The sequence below is a fragment of the Haplochromis burtoni genome, unplaced genomic scaffold (genome assembly GCF_018398535.1).
Source record: "Haplochromis burtoni strain Fernald_Lab_line unplaced genomic scaffold, NCSU_Asbu1 Contig_421, whole genome shotgun sequence".
Lineage (NCBI taxonomy): Eukaryota > Metazoa > Chordata > Actinopteri > Cichliformes > Cichlidae > Haplochromis > Haplochromis burtoni.
Window position 1 is genome coordinate 75,973 of NW_024582782.1, and position 13,519 is coordinate 89,491.

A 13,519-nucleotide genomic window follows, 5' to 3' on the forward strand; every position below is an offset into this window, starting at 1 on the left:
TATAAACAATACCAGTCCCCCAAATGTCTAATGTCGCTTCCAAAATGCCATCCCCGCACATGCAACAGACTGAGTACTAACACACACACACTCACCAAAAACTGAACATGATGCACAAGCCAGCAAAAACTGTTGTGATAGCAAACTTCAAGAGCTGTTTAACAAACTGGAGCGAACAGATTTTTATGATGTTCTTCTTTGTAAGTGACAAGTTGGTCAATCAGTTGATTGATCCTCCTCGTTTTGTTTAAATAAACCTAAGATATCCCAATAAATGTTGAATGGTTTATGATTTTGTTTGTGATTACATGTACAACTACAATTTTGTTGTACACGTACAATGACAATAAAGGGCTATTCTATTCTATTTTATTATTTTTCTTTACATATCTTTGCTGGCTTTTTCTCTAGTCCCATCATAGCCTAGCTAAAATGATACAACTGGTCGATGGATTTAGACAAATTTTGGTCCAGATATTTATATCCATCTCAGGGTGAATGGTCAGATTTTTCCTCTGGTCCCATAATAATAATAATAATTATGAAAATTTTCTAATGTGCACCTAAATTTGGTTCATAACTAAATACCTGACACCCCCCCCCCCCCCCCCCCCCCCATCCCCATTCCCAGCAGACTGTGCTGTACTCTCTGCTTAGAATGTTTTCCACTACCATAAAACATTACATTTACCCAGCAAACATACCCATGTTGGCCCACAGTGAGTAGCTGTGGGTGAACTGTAGGGCTTTGTGGACAGGGCAAACCCACACTTATCCCACACAGGCCCAAACTGAGTGTGCCCACATGGGGCCCATGGCAGTTTTGCCTTTGGGACACCAGTATTGGTTATGGGCAAGCCTACTGTGGACTTCCACAATGAAGACCAGTGTGGGGCCACAGAAGTTTTTACCTTTTAGGTCCCCATAAAGGTTTTCTGTGGGTAACCTATTGTAGGCTTGCACAAAAATTCCTCACTGGCCCCTCCATGCCAATGAGGCACATACAGGCACCCACTGTGGGCCATTTAGGTCTGCCCTCAGGGGCCCACACAGGCCTGGAGTGGGCATGTTTGCTGGGTAGTGTCAGGTTAACAGAACTTTTAGCATGCCTAAACTTCTAGTCTTGTATTGTTACAACAACATGACAGTTTGATGAATCATCCAGCATTTGAAACTTTTGTAGTACGCGGTAGTAAAAAAACAAAACAAAAAACCCCACTGTGTCCAGCTTCTGAGCCAGCACTGTGAAACCAAGCTTTGTTCACGATTACAGAATTCAGTTTAAATTATAGTGGAAACTGGATGCTTTTCAAAGTTACAAAATAGGCCAGATTTCATTTAGGAAAATGTCCTCTACAATGATGCAGAAGATATTTTAGATATTTCTTTTCTATTTAATGTTGGAACCATGACAAATATGTTTGTCTTTGCTCTAAACATTTCACATAAAAATATCACCTGGCTGACAAATAAAGACTGTGGATACAGTCAGAGCAGGTGGCCTAAGATGACTGACTACCTATTAGCACACAAAAGAGGAAAACTGTTAGAAATAGATAGAATAGAGTACCTATATACCCCAAAGAGAAAAGCTGCCATGAGCTCTCAGTCACTAAGTAGGGTTCTGACTGCACAGTGCTTGGTTCTCAAGGCTGGTCCCACCTATTGTTTAGATCTGCTTTAGGAAACAGTAAGGCAGGCAGAAGGAACGAACCTAATGTGTTGCTTCTTGCCTGTGCATTCTTGGCATAGCTTGTTGCCCTTTTCATTTTTTGACTGTGATTTTTTTCCCTCTTGCTTTAATAGTGAAGCCAAGGGTCCACAGCCAGCCAAGTCCCACCGCTCCAGTCTGGCTAAGCCACAGAAAGCCTGGCCTCCTCTACTCTGCTCTCTCTGTCTCCCATTCTCATCATATGTACTACAATATGTACCCCTCTCTCTTTCTATTTGTATGTCAATATACCTCCTCTCTTACGTCTCTTTCCTTCATGTTTGTCTATACTGGTCAGTCTGTCTTTTTGTCTCATTTTCTCCCCTCTTTCTTGTCTTGTTCTCTTCAAACACATGCACACAGACACACACAGACGCACACAGACACACACAGACGCACACACACACCACCCTCTCTCCCTGCCTGACAGTCTGTCACAGCCAGCGGACTGGTTTAGCAGGCGGGGTTCAGCTGGGCTCCACAAACACATGGCACTCAATCTGCCTTCTTGTGTGTGCTGGAATGGTATTTCTTTCTCCGTGCTGTTTAAAGCTTTCTGTTTAATCTTCTTTTAATTTTATAGACATGTTTAAAAACAGTCAAGTATCTTTATGTTACACTGTAGACGGGCAAATGCGTACTTTTGTAGTGAAATTTATGTCTAAGGTTGGGGAGTTTCTCATACACAGGTCGTTTTAAATATCGTCGTTGTCACGTCTAACCTTCAAAAGCTGATTGCATAATGCTTAGGTAACACTGATATGATAAATGCAATGACGCGTCATCTAAAATTTAGTTGCTTTACAGAAGACATTTGGTCTTTTTTCAACATGACTGCAAGAGAGTTTGGATGTATCCAAAAGAGGCAGTGTAGACAATTTGCTCCTCTCTGCGTCTCAATTATAGATCAAGAGCCCCTTGTGTGTACAAAAAACAGAATTCGCCAACTCAAACAAAGCCTGCTTCCTCTTCTGCTCTGCTCTGTTCCTATATGATCAGCACCATTCATTCCGCCACTCAGACAGGAATCTAATTAGACCAGAATATCAACATTAAAACCTATCTGCCCCCCTCCATCCTTCTCTCGCTCTCTCTCTTTGTTTCTCTGCTCTTCCCTACAGCTGGTGAGAGTATGGTTTGTGGCTGCCCCTCCCCCAGGTTTTGAACAAGCCAATAAGAGAGCACGTCAGCAAAATACCCCCCCCCACACACACACACACAGACACACACACCATCCCTCGGTTTCCCTTACCACCCTATCCATTTCCAATCCCATCCCCCAGAGCCCTCTCTACACCCCATCCCCCTTTCATACCACCCCTAACCCACTTACTCATCCTGCCTCCACCCTCCCACACACCCATGAGACTTCCCCACCCTCTCCACTTTCTCACCCGTTCTCACCCTCCGGAGTACCTCCATGGTCCTCTTCTTCTCCATTCCTTTCACTTTTCTTCTCACTCACCCTTATTCCTGGACACCCTTCCTTTCTTCTATACTCCCTCCCCGTCATTACACCCACTCGCCATTTTCGTTATCCCCATCTCTTCTGTTTCCCTTCTTTCCCCCACCTTTCTCCCTCCCTCTCTTTCTCTTCTCTATCTACTGTGGCCTTATCTTATGAATATCGGTAGCACACTGGGTGAAAAATTGATCCTCCCCGCCTGTCTGTGGACGCTGCCACAGCGCATTAGCCTGCGTGTGATGTGTGTGTGTGTGTGTGTGTGTGTGTGTGTAAGCTTGCTGCTTGTGGGAGACACAGAGGGAGAAAGGGAGGAGTGAGAGGAAGGAGGGTAGGAGGGATATTTGCATATCATCAAAGTAGGAAAAGGGAGTGTAATGAGGAGAGAATATGTGTGTGTCTGTTGGGCGTATGTGTGTATTAGGCCTGTTGTTGATGGGTTGGGCTTCAGTATGTGTGAAATGAGAGAACAAGACCAAGGGAATAGGGTATAGGAGGCAAGATAGACTCAGATGGCGTTAGATGTGTGTGTGTGTCTGAGAAAGAGAGGACAATCAGAAACCACGTACAGTTTTCCTCTCACATGTCATTCTTCTTGCTCCCAATCCACCCCCCCCCCCCCCCCCCAACACACACACAGTAACAGTAGTTTTCATAAATATTTCAAACAGGGCATGTTCTTGACCTTTGACATGGCACCATTGAACATTTTTCAAAAAAAGGTATAATGGTCTCAAGCTTCTGCAGCTGTTTGTTTGTTTGTTTGTTTGTTTGTTTGTTTGTTTGTTTGTTTGTTTTAACATTCAATCACATTTTTCTCCAGCTTATGAGAAAACATGCAAAACCCCCTTTTAAACGTGAAAACTTTGGCCCAGATCTGATAAACACAGGCACTTCATTTATCCTAGTGGCCTAATTTATTTTAGATTACGGCTGAATAATCTGCCCTCCTCCCCCATTTTTCTATGTTTGTCACTATTTAATAACGTTCTAGTTTTTTTTTTCTCGCTACTGTAATTTTGTAGCTCAAGTAACTTCTGCAAACACAGCAAATACTTATTTTTAAAGCGAACTTTCGACTCCAAAGGAAACAGCTGCAATGGGTAGGCTTGGTATTTGTAAATAAATAATTTAAAGCCCCTTTTAGTCTGCCTCTCTGCTATCCACGGCTTCTGATTTAACAGCCCTACTAATAGATTGCCGAGCTTAAACTGGTTCGTTTCACCGGTAAAGTCCGGATTTTAAAATTGTATTTATAAAAACAAACTAACATTAACAGTTTTAGTCATTTGTCTGTGTTTTTTTGCCATCGGTGACTTAACCAGCATTGTGTCTGGGGGAAGCAACTACAAATGCACTCTGTTTTCTGTCGTCGATTGATCCGGTCTGGTGAAATCCGACTTGAGCGTTGACGGTCTGTCACATTTCACGCTGACACCGAGCGAACACTGGGCTCACACACTCGCGTTCATACACTCTCACAGACAGGGCTCGCAATATTATCGACAGATCCGAGTTGGGAGTACAGTCGGGGAGAGCGCGTTGAAGGTAAGTTGTTAAAAAAATACTCAGAGCAGCGGAAATAGACCCGGTTTCAGCGTTAGACACAGAGGCGGGGTCATTCCTTAAGATCCTGTTAATTTTAGCCGTGGTTCTTTCTTTGTAATTTTAGACCGGCCACTTTTAATGTTTCTCTCTGCGCTTTGCTGTTTGCTTCCATACAACCGGGAAAGCTCTACCGGCTCATCCCAACGCAGCGAAATCACACGAATAAGTTTATACACAACACCGTTTTGTTTTCTTACTATTAACCAAATATTTTAAAAGCGCTTCGAGGCGTGGGTGGCTAGCTATGGGATTTTTCTCTGTGTTGGTCGGTAGAGGAGGAGGGGTTGGTATGGCTTGCCAAGCTAGCGAACGACATTACGCAGGCTGGCTAAACAAGTTTAAATGTGGGTTAAAGTGGCGAAAGTTGTTTTAAAGTCGGTTCGAGGATATTTGGGATTCCGAGAAAGCGAGCTGGTGTGGTAACACTGTAGTTATATAGTTAGAAGAAGCATCATAACGCCTTTACCACAGCGTGCTATGCGCACTAATGTTAGCATCGCCCCCAAACGCTAGCTTCCCGTCAGCTAGCGAGCCGTGGTCGTTGCTGTTGTGAAGTTAAAGCTGCTGGTGAGCCGGGAGAGGAATCGTATCCCTGTCACATTCTTGTAGATTATTATTTTTTTAATTCCCAAACAGTATAATCGAGTGAAAACTTAAATATTCACAATGTAAGCTGATGAACCAGTTTATGAAATAGCAAAGTTCTAGTAACAAACTACCAGTTAACTCAAAATTACAACACACGTGCATGTCAAAAGAAACTGATGGCTTTGACTTGTTTGTGTAGGTAGTCCAGCTTGGTGAATGTTGTGATGTACAGTGTTAACAGAGTACCTCACAACTCGATTTAACTCTTCCTAACTCATTTAATTTGTCATTTTAACAGTGTGTAAAAGCTGCTTCGTTGAGGGGAACGAGAGGAAAACGCAGGGAACAAAAAAGGAAAAGAAACGAAGGAAATCCCCCGAAAGGAAATGCCAATCGCAGCCGCTGGACAGCCAACGACTCAGGAGCCTCGAGTTTGCCCCCGGCTGCCCTCCACCCCGGAGCCTGTCCCTAAAGGGGCTGATTTATTCGACGAGGCGGGGGCGACAGAGTCTGCGGAGCGAATAGAGTACGGGGGCGCGGAGGGGGGCAGAGGACTCGGGGGCTATAGTTACAGCCAGAGCGGCGCGAGGGGCTTTGTACAGCCCGGATCTACCAACGGCTCTCCGCCGCAGTCCCCAGAAGCGTCCTCCTCTTTTCTTTTCCACCCCCTTCACCCCCACCAAATGACCATGGAACCTCCAAGGACTCGATCTCGCTCACGGTCTGGATATTATCAGTCGTGCGGTGTTGGAAATGGCAATGGAATGACCGGCAGCGCAGTTATGGTATCTAACCACCACCACCATCTCCACCACCATCAGCAGCAGCAGCAGCAGCAACTACATCCACAGCAGCAGAACGGTGCCGCTTGCGCACCACTTGGAACTCACAGTATCCACTCGGAGAACCAGCAGCGAGCCCCAGGAAGTAACGCCTCTCCCGGCATTCAGAGGCTGTCTTCTGTTCCCGGAGCGCACCGCATCCCAGCAGCAGGTAAACGTCTCCACTTGTCATCGTCAATGGACGTGTATGTGGTTGTGTAGGTTTAGAACAAGAAGGAAAGGCGAGTCACACCTCCACTCAGACTTTTAATTTCACACTGTATGCGAGTTGAAGGGACATAAGCGGAGGTGTTCTAATACCTTTCTTTAGAAGCTAACAGAGAGAGGGAGGGGACTGCCCTGGGCTTGGCATGACTGTAGTGTCTGTGCATGTGTGAACACATTTGATGTATTTTAATTAGATGGGGTGTTTTATGTTCTTGCCACTTAGCTATAGTGTGGATGTGATACACAGTTAGCACATACAGTAGGCAAATGAAAAACAGCAGCCTGTGCTGTGGACTGGGGTAGCCTCAAGCCAGTTGAACTGCTGTGCATAGTTAGTTAACCAGACTACATTTCTTTAGGCACTGTGGCATGTCTACTTTTAGTCAATTACACAAATATTGATGTAGCTAGGTAACAAGCCTTATAATGTGTACAGGCAAAACCTTTGACTAAACTATGTATGGTCTGTTCTTTTTCAAAGCTTCTTAGAGGGAAAATTGTAGCTAGATAACCCAACTTGTTGGACTGTAGTGTGAAGTTGTGAACAAGAGTTAAAATATCCTCATATATTACTCATATATTATGATATTGAATAGATGAATATTTAGTCAGCATTTACTGTTATAAATGCACATACACATACAAAAAAAGTGCTTATGACAGAATCAGCTGAGCAAAGTGGTAAACAATCTTAACCATGGCCTCTGTTTTAACAGGTATTTGGTTTCCGTCTGAGGTTGTATTCCGTTTCAAATGTTCTTTTCTTTTTTCTTTTATTTTTTATTCACAGCTACCTGGGTAACCTCTGCTGTGACATTTTTGCTCCATTGCAAAGCAAACTTGGTTAGAGTATGTGTGGACTGGTGTTGGGTGTTAAATACATGTGAGGGCACTCTCACACAACACAGTGAGTGCAGTGTTGTGAACTTCATAACATAGAAGCAGCACAGCTAGAGTTTCACATTCACTGAGGCTATGGGAAAGTTTTCCTTTCACTAAAGCTAATAGCACACCTAACTGGCTTCACAGGTTTGAAAATGCTTCTGCAGTTGGTAGTATCCACGGGTGTTGTGGAAACATTTTACTAGTTATCATTATTATTATTATTATTTTAAAGAAACATTGTAACATTCTAAAACAGAATCCCCTTTTTATACAGACATTATGTAGTGGAACTTTTGCTTTATAAAGTTTTTATTTTGCAAATTAATTTGAGTCATTGACATTAAAATGTAAGGACTCTGGGAAAAGCAGGGTTTAGGTTTGGTCTCATTACAGCAGACAAATTACTCATACCGATTCTACCTCTTGGGATATGTCTAAGACCGCAGTCATTTCTCTCACTAAGCAACTCATATATGACAGACGGCCTAGTTTTTTTTTTTTGTGGAGGTACTTACTTCTGCTCACCTCTTCGAAATATGTCCTCACTTGTGTACACCATCGAGATACACAGTGAAATGAAACTATTGAAGTCCATGGCTTGAGTTGCATATATAAGAGTAATAATGATGAAGATGATGATGACTTAAAAAAACAAAACAAAAAACTGTCACATTTTAAACAGTAGGTGTTTGCATATCTGTGTACACAAAAAACTGAGCAGGTCTTTAGAGAGACTGGATTTACCTGTTTGGAAGACTGAGAGCAAGAACACAGCTGAACCCACATAAACAAAGAGAGGCCTCTTTTGAACACTCAGTCATTAGGTTGTCAAAGCAGTGTGTGTGTTACTTGTATACCTTTGTGTTGAGTTCCAAGGAAATAAAGTTGTGTCTCTGTATGTTGTTCTTAGGAAGGAATGAAGAACCAAGACAAATTAATATGAATAAGAATAAAAATATAGACTAGTTTGCCAAGTCACAGTGTCTCACCAAACTGCTTCTAGTTATCTTCAGAGTTTATCGACCCACTGAGACTTGCTGCCTGTACTCTATCATAGTAGCTTCGCTGTGAAATGGATAGCTCAAATCAATGAATGGAATGACTTTATTGTATTTCCATCCAAATTGATTTTGATTTAGAGGAGGAGGACCTGGGTAGAAATTCTATAAATTTGCCAACTTGTTGTTCAGACAAATTTCAGCACAACCTGACACCCACAAAAGAACAGATACTCAGAAAGGCTACAGGTGGATGTACACATTTGTGTTTGTACTTTACTCTCTCCTGCATTTGTGTAGGTAGATGATGAGTCTAACAGTAGAACAAATGCACACATATAAAAGTTTCTTTCATTTAGTAGATACTGCAGTTTAAATATAATGTAAGTTATTGTTTTATTTCTATGTATTTTTAATTGAGTGCTGTTTACATTGTTAACTGCAGGAAGCAGGGGGTGGGGTGGGGGTGTACTTTTATAGTTAAACGTACTCCTACAAGAGTAAAGCAGCTGGCTAGCTGGACCTTTCCCACCACTACATACCTCTTATTAAACCCTCTTTCCATTCTCAGAATGGGATTTGCTTGCTGGGAGAGAGGAGGGATACTTAATCCATTCTTCCACTGCTAGTCACCTGCGTTGGACATGAAAGATAATGATATCCTGTACTCTTCAGTCCCCTCCCTACTCTCCTCTCCTTTCCCCTTTTCTCCACTCATCTCCTCTACTCTCCTAGTCCCCTGTTGTAATTATTTTGCTCCCATTTTCCTCTTTATGTGTTGTTCTTTCATACTTGTTTCATATTGTACACAGTGCAAAGGGTATTTTCCTCTTTTTTTTTTTTTATCCGTCATAAAGTTCACATGACTTTTTAGGAAATCATTATGTTTTCAGACTTAAGAGAGCTGATGTCTGCAAAACTAAGACTTGAGGTTGCAAAAGAGAAGCACAGAAAAGCTCTCAAAATGTTTAAGACTGCTGCCAATTGGTCCGAGTTGATAAAAACATCCTTTGTAGCAGCTGATATCTTACCCTGATTGCGACCCACCTCTGTCACAGTCTGTCCTGTTACTCACATTCACTTCTCCCTCCCGTCTGAATCAGTCAACCCTTTCTGTACCCCTCCGGTCCATTTTCTTTGGCTTCCTCCTTCACATTTGTCTAATGGAGGGATCGTTTTAATGGATTGCCCAAAGCAGCAGAGAGGCGGACAATCCTGCCACTCTACCTCTACCCCTCCACTCCACTCCTGTCCTCTCCATCCTTCTGTCTGTAACAGAAGTGGAAACATGCACTCTGTTTTTTTTTTTGCTTTCCTTTGTCTTGTCGCCCAGGCAACCCCCTCTAGTTTGAAGAGAAACTCTTTCACTTGGATTGACCAAGTAGCAGGGGTTCCCTGCTACTCTGTCACTCCAAATAAACAACAAAGCAGTCACTTTGGTCAGCAAGAGAGGATCCTTGGAATAGGGGAAAGTGACCTTAAATTAGCTCAGAATCTAAGGGAAAGGGCTCTGATCTGGTTTGGTAAAAAGGTGCTTCTGAGACTAAGTGTAAGAGAGAATGCCAAAGGGTCACTTAACTCCTGAAGAAAGGTCAGTATGAGGAGAGAAGAAGGAAGCCAATGAGTGAGCAAAAACTGCAATAGCTGGTTAAAAAACAAGTCAGTGGTGGGAATTTGTAGTCATAGGACTGCATTAAGCAAGTACAGTGAACGAGTTTTAGGAAGGTCAGTTGCAGGCAGGGGATGAGGAACGGGAAGATGATTAGGCTGAGACCAGGCAGTGATAACAAAAGGAAGATGTGAACAAATATAAGGAAGAGGGCTGTTGAAGAAACGTAGCACGTCAGGGGTGCGGCCATAAGCAAAGCATAGACAGGAAGCATGTCTTTCTTGCACAAAGCAGTTGAGTGTGCAACCTGAGAGGAGGTGTGGATACTGAAAAAGTGTTGGAGGCATGAAGAGGCCAGAACAGTTGACTGAAGTCAAGACAAGCACTAACTTTGGGAATGTGGGTAAAGGTATGTGTCAGAAAGGAATGGATGGTGAGTGAATTAAGGAGGATGGGAGGGAGGCATACTTTGCTCCTGGTGTTTGCATGTTGGCCTTCTGTTGCTTTCAGTTTAATTGCATATGTCCACTGGATGTACCTTTTTGTTATATCATGGCTGCAATCCTGTGTTTCCCCTTTTGTTGTGAGAAATATCCTCTTTTGTAAAATTCTTTTCCTGCTCATGTAACCCTTTCTCAGTAAGCTGCTGGGAAATGGCATATTATGTCAAGTTGTACTTTTTAAGTACCATGATAGGGCCACCATTAACCCTTAGCACAAGTATAAACCCAACCAACTTCATACATAATGGAATAATCCTTTAATTGTCCTACAAGGGGAAATTTGGGTGTAATACAACTTCATGATTTATATTTTCTTATTCTCGCCTTTGGAAATTTCTTTTTAATCTCAAATAGCTTCTGTTGCAATTCTGTGCCTCAACAGTTGAGTATCCTTATCTTTGTTGATCATTTCAACACTACCCCTCAATGTGTCCTTCTCCCTTTCCACCTCTGTTTGTCTTTGTTTTCACTGCTTTAACCAAGACTGCTCATTTACATGAACTGAATATTTTAATCTGCATAGTTGTAGATTGAAGTAGTAAGTTTGCTTTGGATGTTTTGTAAAGTGTAACTGTAAGAAAACCCTTCCCACCCCCAAACCTCATGTGCAGGATAATCCACTTCTCTGCTGTCCACACATATGCTGAGTGTTTTCCAAACATTCAACATTTTGCCAACATATGGCTAAAAGGCTACATCCATTGAAAATTCAGCGCTTCATGGAGCTGTATTTTGGCAAACAGGAACTGTTTAAACATACTGTGCATACAGATGGGCAGCAGAGAGGTGGAACACGCTGTAGGGATGGTAGAGAAGAGTCATTAAGATATTTCAGTGAACTATAAGCTTCTGTCTGTGTTTGTTTTGATAGCCTTTCCTGCCACCTCTCAAGCTCTCAGGGGTGGGAAAAAAAAAACTTAAAAAAAATGGGAAATTGGGTTTTGTTTTTGATATATATATATATATATATATATATATATATATAATATATATATATAATACATTATATTATATATATATATATATATATATATATATTATATAATATAATAATTATATATATATATATATATATATATATATATATATATTATTTATATATATATATATATATATATATATTATATATAATGCATATGCCATGCATATGCATATGCACTTAGGGTGTTTTATTGGTCAGAATGTGAAGATAATTTCATTTACTTATTTATTTACTCAGTATCTAGTTGGAGGTTTTTAGGGGGCTGCGAGATTTATACCTTCCAGCTTATGAAATAATATTACACTTTCTTTCTTTTCATTTGAGATAAAAGATGTCCAGGAGGCTTAGTTTCACTTAAGTTAGGGATTGGAGCAGATCCCAGCTCTAATAAGTAGAGAGCCAGGGTACACTCTTGATCCTGGCTTATAAATGATGTGTTAGTTGCCCCAAAGACAGAGAGCAAGCACATTTTATTAGTAGCTATTTCCAATGGGCTCCTCAGAATGTAGTTCAAATAGTTGAGAGCTCACTTTGTGGCACTAGTGTCAAAATTTATGATGGAAAGTAGAGAATTAAGACAGTTAGCACTCTCCTTTTCTGCCCATTACTTTCCTTGTCCTAATGCTGTTGCTCAGATGGCTTCTGTCTTTCACTGAGGGGAATGTGGAGAGGAAGACTGAAGACAGAAGGTAGAGTGAGAAAAGAAAACCAGTGTGAAAGAGCGGTTCGCTGTGTGCATTTTGTATTTTTATGAACTCGACTGACTTGGTGCGTCAGTGCACACGCCTTATTTACTTGCTGCCTGGGTGGGCTGGGAGCAGGAATGGGACTGTTAGAAACATGTGCATACAGACAGGATGACGTCACAGTCGAGCTAGAGATCAGCTTCATATCAGCCGCAACGCTATTGAGTTCTTAGACCACTATTTCTAACACATGCGCTTTCTTAAATCAATTATGAAATAAAACTCCTCTGCAAATATTTAAATTTTGAAATTTTTTGTGTCACAAATACATAATAGAAGAGCAGCATACTGGAGCGGTGTGACCAGGTTAATTTCCAGTGAGTCTCGTACCCTGCGAATGGACTCTCAACTCCACTGGATTGAACCTGCTGGCGGTAGTACTGTCCTCTGTTCTGTGGATGCGGTTATATCGACATTATGGCTCCTGAACCAGTACTCAGAGTCGTGCGGGCTCTGTTTAGAAGAACAAGGGACACGGGGCAAGCTGGTATGAGTACAGGGAGTATTGGTGCTAGTTGGTTAGCAGAAAACTTTAAAAGCAAGAGCAAGAAAATTAATGGATGCAATAGTTCAGGGAGACGGATTTAACAAAAAAGAAAAAAAGTGTAGTAGTGGAGCACCACTTTAGCTCAGTAGGTGAGCAGGCGACTACATGCCGCATGGAGTTCAGTGGCTCGGGTTTGAGTCTGACCTGTATTGTAGTATAATGAAATGAAAGTCAGTTGCAAAGTATACTTCAGTGGGTGTTAAGATACCCAAATGGCATAGCACAGTAAAGTTTCTGTGTGTCTGCAGATCCACATTTTGCTATTATGTTGAAAGATGCAGAAGGTCAAAACAATACCAGCCTCGTCATAAAGAATGTACTTTATACATTTACACATCCAGTTTTAAACATTTTGTCATGTCGGAAGAAGCCATAGGCCATTTCTTGGACTGTGCTCATGTTTAAACTTAGCCTGTATTTGAGCTCACGGAGACAGTACTGGGACAGGCATACTCACAAAAATACCAGACTTGCCTTTGACAGGAACTATGTTCACTAGCAATGTACTGGTTTAGAAAGTAGCTGCCATGAAATTAGTCACTTATTATTTAAGGTGAGCATGGAGAAACCTCCCCTTTAGTTAAACAATGCAAAAAAATATCTGTGTGTTAACCTGTATGTAATAAATATGAATAAACAATGTTGATTTTTGAATGGATTACATTAATATTTGAACTCAGTGACTCTTAATTTGAAAGAAACATGCTTCTAAACTTTTTTGTTTTGGGGTTTTTTTTGTGGCTACTTTGGACTTTTGGTAAAACAAATATACACACACACACACACACACACACACACACACACACACACACACACACACACACACACACA

General features: G+C 41.6%; 1 protein-coding gene across 1 annotated transcript in view; it reads left to right on the plus strand.

Moving 5' to 3' along the window:
* The first annotated feature begins 4,572 nt into the window (after positions 1 to 4,572).
* rnf38 (ring finger protein 38) overlaps positions 4,573 to 13,519 on the plus strand; it is a 25,453-nt gene continuing 16,506 nt past the window's right edge. Inside the window, exons 1-2 of the mRNA XM_005944867.3 lie at positions 4,573 to 4,721; positions 5,668 to 6,362. Of these exons, the coding sequence (XP_005944929.1) occupies positions 5,756 to 6,362 (607 nt within the window). The 5' untranslated portion in view covers positions 4,573 to 4,721; positions 5,668 to 5,755. The remainder of the gene's footprint in view (positions 4,722 to 5,667; positions 6,363 to 13,519) is intronic.